General features: G+C 33.4%; 1 protein-coding gene across 1 annotated transcript; it reads left to right on the top strand.

The window, feature by feature from the left end:
• Window positions 1–317: 317 nt before the first annotated feature.
• Window positions 318–11,187, top strand: LOC149905829 (sorting nexin-29-like). Its single transcript, XM_090105706.1, has 11 exons — window positions 318–470; window positions 546–715; window positions 2,654–2,781; window positions 6,630–6,771; window positions 6,864–6,967; window positions 7,072–7,804; window positions 7,897–8,020; window positions 8,323–8,496; window positions 8,587–8,727; window positions 9,023–9,150; window positions 9,499–11,187. The coding sequence occupies exons 1-11, from the start codon at window positions 468–470 to the stop codon at window positions 9,587–9,589; spliced, it is 1,938 nt and encodes a 645-aa protein (XP_089961832.1). The 5' UTR covers window positions 318–467; the 3' UTR covers window positions 9,590–11,187.
• The last annotated feature ends 644 nt before the right edge of the window (window positions 11,188–11,831 follow it).

Below are 11,831 nucleotides of genomic sequence, written 5' to 3'. Positions count from 1 at the left end.
AAATAAAAATCAAGAAAACACTCGTTTTGAGAATTTCCTATATATCAAATACATCGTACAAAAGATGTCGATATAAACTAAATCACTTGGTGCAAGGCAAGCCTTTCGGTTAGGGGTTCGCCCGCGCGGCTCGCGCCCTGTTTGAGCTGTCGATGCATCGGCGATGGAAACCGAGGATAGCCTCTTATTTCTCTACATATTATAACAAAAGTTAACTCACAACAAAGACGCAACTGCTTTCCGCACGGAATGCATCTCTGTTGACGTTTAAAACAAGTTTCGAGTGAAAGAATATGCGTTAATTATTAATATGCAATTAAGCTAAAAGTGTAATGTAATGAATATATTGGGTATTGTCCTTGAATGAAGAATATTAATTGTAATATGATAACAGTTGTCAATACTATTATTTTCATGAATTTATTAACTTTGGCTTATTATGAGTAACGTTATAATCTATTATTAAAATGGTAAGATTCTTTCATTACACATTAGCGAGCTTTAATTAATAAAAATTTTTAAAAAACATTATGATTACCTCACAGAACAGTAAGATATTAAATACCCTTGCTAGCGCAATAGAAAATAAAGACGAGGAACTTAAAAAAAGGAAAGAAACTGCTAAGGAATTCCTACGTGAGCTGCTAGGCTGCATTGAAAACTGCCAAAATCGTTTCGGAGGAAAATCTGAACTTGCTACAGAAGACGATATAAGGTACTTATACATTTTTAAGATGTCAACAAACATTAAATATGTAACATAATTCTAGTCTTTGGTTATTATATTTTGTATATATTCTGATATGATTTATAATGCATAATATTAGGTATTATTATTTTTTTACAGTACAATAGGGGAGCACAAAATAAAAAACATATAAAAAACCCCATCAAAATCCGTTGCGTAGTTTTAAAGAGAACATGACTTTGTTTTATATTATGTTGGGTACGCAATTATTAAGAACACTATAGAACAAAATACAAATTATAAATTTTATGTAACATGCATTACATAAAAAAATGACCTCCAATATAATTACACTATATTAAAATTATGTTAACATATAAATTTATAATGTTAACATGTAAGACAATATATACAGGGTGGAAGGTTAAGACGGGGCATGAAGGGCAGGTACCTTAACCGTTGTAGCTACATGAAAACGTTCTTAGGAGACTATCCTTAAATTCTTGAGAAATTTTAATCTGCATTCACAGATTTTTGAAAAAATGTACGGTCAGCAAGAAAATCGGCAGTTTTCAAAAAAAAATTTTTTGATGCCAATCGATCCAGATTCTCATGGGGATCAAAACACTCTAAAAGACCAACTGAGGTATGAGTACTAGAAAAGTCAGAAATCGCGAAAAACTATTTCCACACATTCAACATGCCAGCGACGCGGGGCGTGAGCGGGCGGTGGCTGGCAGCTCGTGCACGAGATGAAAAATTATTTAAATTTGAATATCGAACGAACACGTCACATTTTTATGGCTTATGTAAACAATAACACATAGAAAACAAAAGTTACCAAAAGTTACTCCGTCTTCACTAAAAATGTCCTTAAATAATTTGGAACGTTTAGATCTGTTAGAGGCTTACTTTTTAAATAATAAAAACCCAACAGTTGCATTGGAATGGTACAGGAATAAATACCCAATGTGACATGTAGCGACGCGAAAGGTAATTGCGAATCTTGTAAAAAATCTAGCAGAAAGTGGCTCATTTAAGAAAAGCTTGACACGTCCGCGTCGTTCACGCGTATTGAATGAGATTACGGTGATAGCAATTTTAGCACTTGTGGAAGCATATCCCGAAATTTCTTCAAGACAAGTTGCCGTCGAAGTTGGTTGTTCGCACTGGATAGTTTTAAAAACATGGAAGAAATACAACAAATGCTACCGCCATGGGCGATTAGTCCAATCATTGCAATCTAGGGACTATGCACGCAGAGTTGCATTTTGCTGATGGTTACGAGGCAAATTTAGTAGAGATAATGATAAAAGCTCAGTAGTAAAACGAACAAACCTATGTTTACGTCAAAACGGTGACCACTTTGAGCATCTCATATCATAAGTTTTATGTAAATTATTTCAGAAATTCTGGAATTATCACCACTTTAAATGTTGTTTTTTGTTATTATTTTGTTATTTTTTATTTTCTTTGACAACCATTTAATTAAATCAATGTTTCTTCTTATTATCAGTATGTGTTTTAATAATCAGAAACAAAAAATATTAAAGCCTGAAAATCTCTTTGGAGTTTTCTATTAGCGCATCTTTTGTTGAATCACTTATTTTCTTAGTGAATGTGTGGAAATAGTTTTTCGCGATTTCTGACTTTTCTAGTACTCATACCTCAGTTGGTCTTTTAGAGTGTTTTGATCCCCATGAGAAACTGGATCGATTGGCATCAAAAAAATTTTTTTTGAAAACTGCCGATTTCCTTGCTGACCGTACATTTTTTCAAAAATCTGTGAATGCAGATTAAAATTTCTCAAGAATTTAAGGATAGTCTCCTAAGAACGTTTTCATGTAGCTACAACGGTTAAGGTACCTGCCCTTCATGCCCCGTCTTAACCTTCCACCCTGTATAATATGTAATATGTGATTTATAAATAGTATTGAGTAAAAATATCACAAATTTTTATTACAGAATACTCCATCTTTGTGAAAAATGGGAAAAGGTTCTTAGCCACGGATTGAAGACTAGTTTATCAAATTACACCATTCAGAATTTTGTGTCAGCTGGATTAAATTTTACATTTAATATTGTAAATGTTGGTAAGTCAACATTTTTAATTGATCTATACTGCTATACATATTCGGTATATTATTAGATATGTATAGTATTTATTTTATTGAAGTTTTTAATTAATTACGTTACATAATATTATGTATTTGAATAACTACTAGGCGATACTAACATAGACCTTAAGAGTGAAAATCCTGTAAATAATAAATACAACAACATGTTATATGAAATGGGCCTTGTATGCGGGATCACTGTACACACTAGACTAGAATTAAATAATGACAAACTAAGTAAATCTTGTATAGATCATATATTTGCACGATCCCGCTCACAAGACCTATTCACGGCGGCACTCGGTACTACACTGGCCGATCATCGCGCGGTGATACTCGCTTGCATTGGTACACGAACACAGGATGTTCCCAAAGAAAAGATTTGTATTAATAATACAAAACTTCTTAACTATCTCGAGCAAATTCAATGGGAGGAATCGTATGATACTAACTGTCCAGAAACATTATATAACTTTATTAATTCTAAATTTCGGGAGTGTTATAAAAAATCTGAATACACAATTAAAATAAAAAACCGATCAACACATCCCAATAATAATTGGATAAACAAGAAAATTACGAATGCATGCAAGAATAGAGATACATTATTTATAAAATGGATAAAAGATCCCAATAACCTAATATTAAAGCAAAATTATAACAAATCGAGAAATTACGCTAATAAATTAATTAACAGAACTAAAAATAATTATTACAAATCAGCAATAATTGCAAACGGGAATAATACTAGACAATTATGGCAAATACTAAATCGAATCACTGGTAGAATTAAGGGGTCGATTGATGATACAATTAATAATGCATTTCAAAAAACTAACGTGTCATACAAACAGATTGCAAACAACTTTGCACAATTTTTTAAAAATAGCACAAAAAATATTACCCCTAACTGCTCAATGCCGTTACTTAATAAATCACAATACAAAACTTCGGCCCAGGTCACTATGCGACTAAAACCCGCGAAGCCTGATGCAGTCAAAAATATAATCATGAGCTTAAACAATAATAAAGCCCCAGGAATAGATGGTATTAGAGCCTGTGACTTAAAAAAAATATGTACAAGAATTCAAACAGTCATCACAAATTTAATTAATTTATGTATAAAAACCTGTAGCTACCCATCAGTGCTTAAAACCGGCATTGTCCGACCGATTTATAAAAAGGGATCAAAAACAGATTATACCAACTATAGACCGATAACAATATTGCCTACTATTGATAAGATTATTGAAAAATATATTGCCAAACATATATATGAATTCTATGAAAATAATAAAATTTTAACCAATCATCAATATGGATTTAGGCCAAACAAGAACACAACACAACTTCTGTCAGCGTTTACCGACAGCGTCCATTCACATTTAAATAACAAAAAACATGTACTAGCAGTATTTATAGACTATAGTAAGGCGTTTGATACGCTTTGCCACGAGAGACTATTAGAGTGCCTGCATGACAGCGGTATTAGAGGCAACCTATTGGACTGGTGTTCGGACTACCTCAACGATAGAAGATACACTGTTAGAGTCTGTAATGCGACTAGTCACATTGTTATTGCTACGGAGGGCACTGCGCAGGGCTCGGTCATCGGGCCATTGCACTATCTCACGTACGTAAATAGCCTTAGTGTGCGTCCACACTGAATGCGCGGTGGCGGCGGCCTAGGCGGGCGCGACGAGCGGGCGCTCGCGGTGGCCACACCGACGCGCGAGCTCAAGTAGCGGTTCGACGTTTTTCGGGTGTTGCAAACTTTGGACGATTTGCTATTTTTACTGGACAGTCCGATTTTGAAATGAGATCATTATAGAAGTTGTACACGAAATAAATAAAACAGAGGAATAACGGGTGAATCTTATATGAAGAATTGAGATTATACCCTACAAAATTACTGTGGTGTATATAAGTGTTTTAGATTGAATCGCACTTATAAATAAAGAAGTTTCACTTCAACAATTAAGTATTTACCGCTATTTTACGAAAAACAATAAAGGATGTTAATATAAGAAGTCGAGCGACAAGACCGAACTGGTTTGATACCCCCGCCGTCCGCGCATTGGGTCGCTTGCTGACTAGGCCCGTAGTGTGGCCAGAACGCGCGGATAGGAGAGTTTGAAAACTACGCGCGCTGGCTCGCTCATTACCGTCGCACTAGGCTTCCGCCATAGTCATTTCAATGTGGACGCAAAGGCGCGTTTCATACGTTTGATATTTCGCGCCCGCCGTCGCAACCGCGCTAGGCTCGCAGTGTGGACTTAGTGTTACAAATGTCATTAAACACAGTGAGACTTATCAATTTGCCGACGACACCTGTCTCGTTGCTGCTGGTAACAACGTAAGCGAAGCACTTGAGAAGTTACAAGAGGATTTTAACTCATTCTTACGATGGTCACATGACGCAGGTCTAGTTGTTAACGAGAATAAGACAAAATTAATGTACATAAGCTCTAGTCAGAACAGAAGCTCTCATATACCCAGACTAATAGCTCACGAACACCAATGTTTGCACGGAAATCAGAATTTTAATAACTACACACACACACCACATTGTAACTGCAACGCTATAGATATTGTAGATTATCAAACATACTTGGGTGTTACTATTGATAGCAGACTGAACTGGCAAGAACATATTAACGGAGTGTGTGATAAATTGAGGTGTATCCTGGCTAAATTTTCGATAATTAAACACAAAATTCCCTACAAAACTTTATTATTGCTTTACAAATCACTAGCCGAATCAATAATCGCCTATGGATTGTCTAGCTACGGACGGACTTGTAAGACCAATCTTGACAAAATTTATACACTCCAATTAAGATTACTTAAAACGATCGTTCCATATAACATTAAGGCTAAATATAAAAATGACTATCGTAAATTATTTGAACTGTGTAAAATCATACCAATACATTAAAAAATTAATCTAACACTTTTAAAAGAGGAATTCTTTAATATTGACATAAACAAAATTAAAAAAACGCCTCATAATAATATAATAACTCGTAGCGTCACAAACGCTACGCTAAGACTTCCATCTTTTACAAACCTTCACGGGAAGAGAACGTTAAATTATATGGTACCCTGTCTCATCAACAAACTACCTATATCTTTAAGAGATTCAATTACTCACAAAAATCTAAAATTCAAACTAAAGCAATACTTTTTAGTGAATATAAATAAACTATCATAAAAAAAACCTTCTAATAACTCTAAAATATAATTAAACTGTTCATTCATAAAATAATAAGAACTTATTACTAATTTTATCTAAATATAAATAATACAAAATTATAGATTCACGAAAGGAGCATACTGTATGTTTACACGGCCAGCAAGATTACCGATATCGCTCGACACTAAAAATTTTCTAAGTAGAGGGTACTTAGAAAATTTTTACTAGGATTAAGAACTAACAATAAGTATTAAAACATATGTAGCGGTTTGTGGGCTTATGGTGCACAGAAAAACTTGAATGAGTTTATGATTGCATCAATGTAAATTATATCATAAGAATTAATATTATGTTAAATAAATAAATAAATAAAAAAAAAAAAATAACTTTTTCTACAAACTCTTTATTGTACACCATATAGGATATGATCAGTTTGATTGAAAAAAAAGAGAAGATGTTATGGAACAGGTAGTGGATAAATAATTGTTGTTATCTTAATAACTTATTATAATTAATTAATATTGATATTATAAAAAAAATTAGAATTGAATGTCATGGCTTTTTTTGTAATTTTAAACATTTCCTTTCATTAGCCTAAAAATGAATCATATTATTTTTCATCTTTTAGGAAATTCACTATGGAGCTATTGTTGTCTGCACTTAACAAAGCACGAAAAAGAGCGATTTAAAATTTTGTCTAATATAAACACACCTCTAGGATATTTTAGAGCATTTCTTAGAGCTTCTTTGAATGAGCGTTCCTTGGACAGGTAGATATTTAAAAGTTTAAAGTATCTATCTTTTATAATTTTTTTAAATCTAAGGTTTGATTAATAATTATTATATGTATATTGTCTCTTAGGTATTTACAAAGCTGGATTTCACATGGTCTTTTAGTAGAGTATTATGATGAAGGAGCTATTGTTAGAAGTCCTGAAGCCAATCTCCTGCCTAATACGGCTGCAGGTAAAATTAAAAATAAATATTGATTTGTGTATTATAGAGTATTTTATAAATAATCTTAACGCATGGGAAAAAAATTAATCAATATACTTCACATTTTGTTGCAGGCTTATCAACTGTTTTGTTTGCGTTATCAATAGATAGGGCGGAGTTGAATGACTCTCAGCATGCTAGCCAAACGAACAAGGCAGAATTAGTTATACCGCTTCCTACTCCGATCAAATCAGCTAACAATTCCAAACGAAAACCCCTTAGACAAGTTATATCTTTTGACAAAACAGAACATAAAAATAGTACAAAGGGAGGAAAGCCTTTAGAACCCGTTGATAGCGTATCAGAAGCGTCATGGAGCAGCGCTCCAGCTACGTGCTTAAATTCGCCAGACCCTAAAATAACATCGCCTATTGCATCCACAAGTGAGCCCACTAGTTCAGACTGTAGAACTGGTATAAGGCATTTCTTCCCCGACAGCGTCAAATCTCTTGACAGCCCTTTCCAAATACTGTCCAAATTATCTGAAAGCGCAAAGGAAATATTCACAAGCTCTTCCAGTATTGAAAAGAATAATTTGCGAGACGATGCGTCCGATTTAAGTGTCAATTGTTTGAAAATATATGAGAGTGATAGTGAAGAAGTAGCTGGTAGTATAGATGGTAGCACATCTTGTTTAGAACTTTGCTTTACAGAAGATGAAAGTGTGCCCGATGAAAAAGCACTAGATTCGGTTTTAGAATGTAGAGAAAAAGAATTCAATAACTTGCAAAAAAAGTTCAATCAAATTGAACAAACTAATAAAGATAAGATTCAGAAATTGGAAAAGGTTGTACTAGATCTAAGCAAGTAGGTATTCAAAGCAAATGTATATTTATTGTAATATGGAATCTGATAGTATATTTATTGCACATGTTTTGATGTCATAATATGGTTTTCAGAGAAAATGATAGGCTGAAGGACCAGTTAAGAAATTATATGTCTGCTGTGGAAATGGGAAAGGCATTGAAATCAAGCAATGGCCATGACGAAGAGGTAACACAATATGAGCGAAAACTTGTTCAGGTTAGTAAAGGTATCATTACTGAAGTTCTCTTAAATAATATTAAATTGTAAGCAACTTACTGTAACAGACAGACGAACCTATAATGATACACCTATGTACACGAGTAGGATAGCGGTTTTTTTGTCCATTCCGATTCTTTGAAATGAGGATATTACGTTTATTGAGTTGTCCATGTTGTTGAAAATCTTTTGTTTTGTAAAAACATCAAAGATTAGATAAGATTATTAACTATAACATAGAATTGTTTTCTTAAAATAGTCATATTTATCGTGAAATCGTAACTACAATATCTCACGTACAGGTAGCTGAAATGCACGCGGAATTGATGGAATTTAATCAACATTTACAACGACGACTTCAAGATTTAGAAAATTCGGGACTGGAAATATTAGAATGTCCAGAATCTAACGTGAAAGTGTACATTCCCAGTGCGTTCTTAGTTGGAAAGAAACCAAATTCCTATCATGTTTATCAGGTATTAATAACTTATTATTCATTATTACGCCGTAAACATTATGATTTGTGGTAGTGCATTATTTGCATTTATTTCCATTTATTTTTTCAGATATTCTTAAAGGTGGGACAGGAAGAATGGAATGTGTATCATAGATACGCGAAGTTCTATGAAATGCATACGCAACTCAAAAAATGTCATCCAGATATTGCTAATTATAAATTTCCTCCCAAAAAAACGCTGAGAAAGAGAGTGAGTACATACTGTAACAAATTTAGAAATAATATCTCACAATTAAAACATACCTACCTAATTTATGAAGATGTTAATTTTTAATACTTCTTTCCCGAAATATATGTTTTATTTTATTTTTGATGCATTGCACTTACTGGCTTTGACTAAGTTCGCTCCGGTTTAACTGATACAAAAAAATAATGATAGATAAATAGTTGAGTATTTTAAACGTTTCATACGTTCCCTTCCAGAACAAAGTATTAATCGCAATAATACAAAAATACTTCTAAAGTTCTAAATTTGTACATTACAGGACGCGAAGGTAGTAGAACAACGTCGCATATCGCTACAAGCGTACTTGCGGCACGTGGTGCTCGTGCTGCCGGAACTGCGGGAGTGCACGAGCCGCACTCAACTCGTCACTTTATTGCCTTTTCTAGGGTATGTTTGACATTTTTTGACGTGACAACGTCTTATATTTCGATAGCCGGCTGCACGCACGAAAAAACATGACACATGCGGCGTTACCTCGCGCTCTGAGGCCTTCCGAGCGAGAGCGTGGAACGATTGACAAAGAAGCACAATCGGCCGTTGTCACGTTCAACTATCGTCAATAAACCGACTTTACAGACAAATAATTTTTTTTGGATTTCTTCTCGAGTAGGTATTAATAATTTCTTGAAATCTCCGTATCATCTCCTCTAACTATGAAACATACAACAGCTTATCTCTGTAGCCATACGGCACATAAATAAATAAATTGTTTATTAAAAAACAATTCGTTTTCAGTACGTCGTCAACAGTCAAGGAAAATGGACTCCACAACCCATTAGCTCGCCAACATTCCAATGACTCTGTGTCTACTTATGATCCACTATGATATGTGTTTGCAGTATTGACTTGACCACACTTTTGACGGCTACGCAACGGCTATGTTAGATTTCTTAAAAATAATCCAAGTTGATTAGCCTTAAACGATTATACAGGGTGTCCCACTGTTGGTATACTAAGCTCTAAGGAGGTTATAGATTTGCATACGCTGAGTACGTAAAAAATACTTAAAAAATTCCAGACCCATTTTTTTTTTCAAATAGATGAATTCTTAAAACTCTATGTGTACACCCCTAACAAGCAACCCGCCCATTTTTGTCACCAGCACGTGAGCTATCGTTTAAGATTATGTTTTCATAGACAAAATGCTCACATTAGAGAAGCGGTATATGACGGCTACGCGAAGCTAGAGGAGAAAACATGGATTTTCAGGAAAAATTTAGCAAACAAATTTTGATGTAATTTTGTTGTTTAAGTATTTTTTACGTGATCAGTGTATGCAAAACTACTAGTTCCTTCGCGCTTAGTATACCAATAGTGGGACACCCTTAGAATATTCACAATGGCAGAGGTTGCGCTGCTGATGTTAGGTAGGTATATGACAAACGAACGAGTTTCCGAATCGGACATTGTGGTTTCAATGTAGTTTTATGCGTATGTTGAGTAATAACCACTTGTAAAAGTCTATGTGAAATGTATTTTAGCTAAAAGTATTTTAGAATAACATGTAGTATTTTCATACGGCAATAACTATCATTATATTTGATACTCTTATAAAAAGCGTAGGATTTCGCTCAGAAATATTCGCACGGATCTGAATACGCGACTTCACGTAGTATAAGAAAAGAAACGGTATGATAATAATTATTCGTTTTATTAAATAATGCTAAAACATGATCTCTGCATCATTAATTCCACTTTTTTCCAATGAATGTTATGTTTAATTTAATTTAATTTGTAACAATTTTGTTATAGATAAATGCTTGAGATATTAGAACAATTTTTAATTTTACGGTGTTTAATTTAAAATCAAACCCATTGTTTATACTTTTTATGAAAAATGTACAATTCATGACATATTTGTATGTAATTTATATCATAATTGAAAAGTAATCCTAAACAGATAATTTTCTGTGATGTAATTTAATTCCTGACACAAGTACCTAAATATGGTTATGTTTTAAAGAAGCTATCTATTATATAAAAAACTGTGATAAAATGTTATCGTCATACAATGAAATTTCATTGCTGTAAAGAAATATTTATTTTAGCGTAATCCTAGTCCTAAACCCGAATGTATTGTATGCACGTTGTTAATGATTTTATTATTTTAACTAATTAATATTTTTAAGCTTTTCAGGTTAATTGTTGTTGTTAAAAGTTGAACTTATATCAAACAGAAAAACCTTAATCAGTACAATTTATTATCATCATATCACACATTAACTGGTACTAAACGATAGCCTTAAATTAGCTTTAGTATCTTATAAGTTATCGTAAAAACAAATAAGTAATAAATTATTTTTCTTAAATCAAATTCCAAACTTAAAATTTTAGATATGTATGTTAATATGATGGCAATATATTATTTTAAATATTGTAAAATGTATTAACTAGGTACTGTATTTCTACTAGTAGCCAAAAACTCTAAATAAATACAAATAAATACAAGGTGTTTCATTCCATAATCCATATTTGCATTGATAACGTGGAAATAGATTCTAATATTTAACTGGATTATTATAAAAATATTACTACGATTGTATCCCCTTCATAACAGTAACTAGGAGGTGAGGCTACCAGCACATTTTATAATGGCTACAGCCATGCTGTTTATCAATCACATATTATTAGGGTGCTTTTCCTACTGTTCTATGGTAGCGTGGAATGTGTTTGTTAATAACCAACGATCGCTTCAAACATCATGAAGCGATGTGATTGGCGACGCGGTTGGCGCAGTGGTAAAGTAACTGCCTACTGAGCCGACGGTCCCGGGTTCCATCCCCGGTCAGGGCAAATATTTGTGTGATGAACTCAATTATTTGTTCTTGGGTCTGGGTGTTATTATCTATATATGTATTTATTAAATATTATATTTATCGTCGCCTAGTACCCACAACACAAGCCTTGATTGAGCTTACTGTGGGACTAGGTCGATTTGTGTAATAATGTCCTATAATATTTATTTATTTATTTACACATCCTCGCACATAGTACTACGACGAATAAGTGCGTGTGTGTGTTATTCTAGCTCTTGTGTTGAAAATGTGTACAATTCCTATTTTAATTTA

This window comes from Colias eurytheme, chromosome 9 (assembly GCF_061535395.1).
Source record: "Colias eurytheme isolate Ceu_HAF_F1 chromosome 9, ilColEury1 Martin Lab GWU primary, whole genome shotgun sequence".
Taxonomy (NCBI): domain Eukaryota; kingdom Metazoa; phylum Arthropoda; class Insecta; order Lepidoptera; family Pieridae; genus Colias; species Colias eurytheme.
The sequence above is the reverse complement of the archived record's forward strand: the minus strand, read 5'-3'. Positions and strand labels throughout refer to the sequence as shown.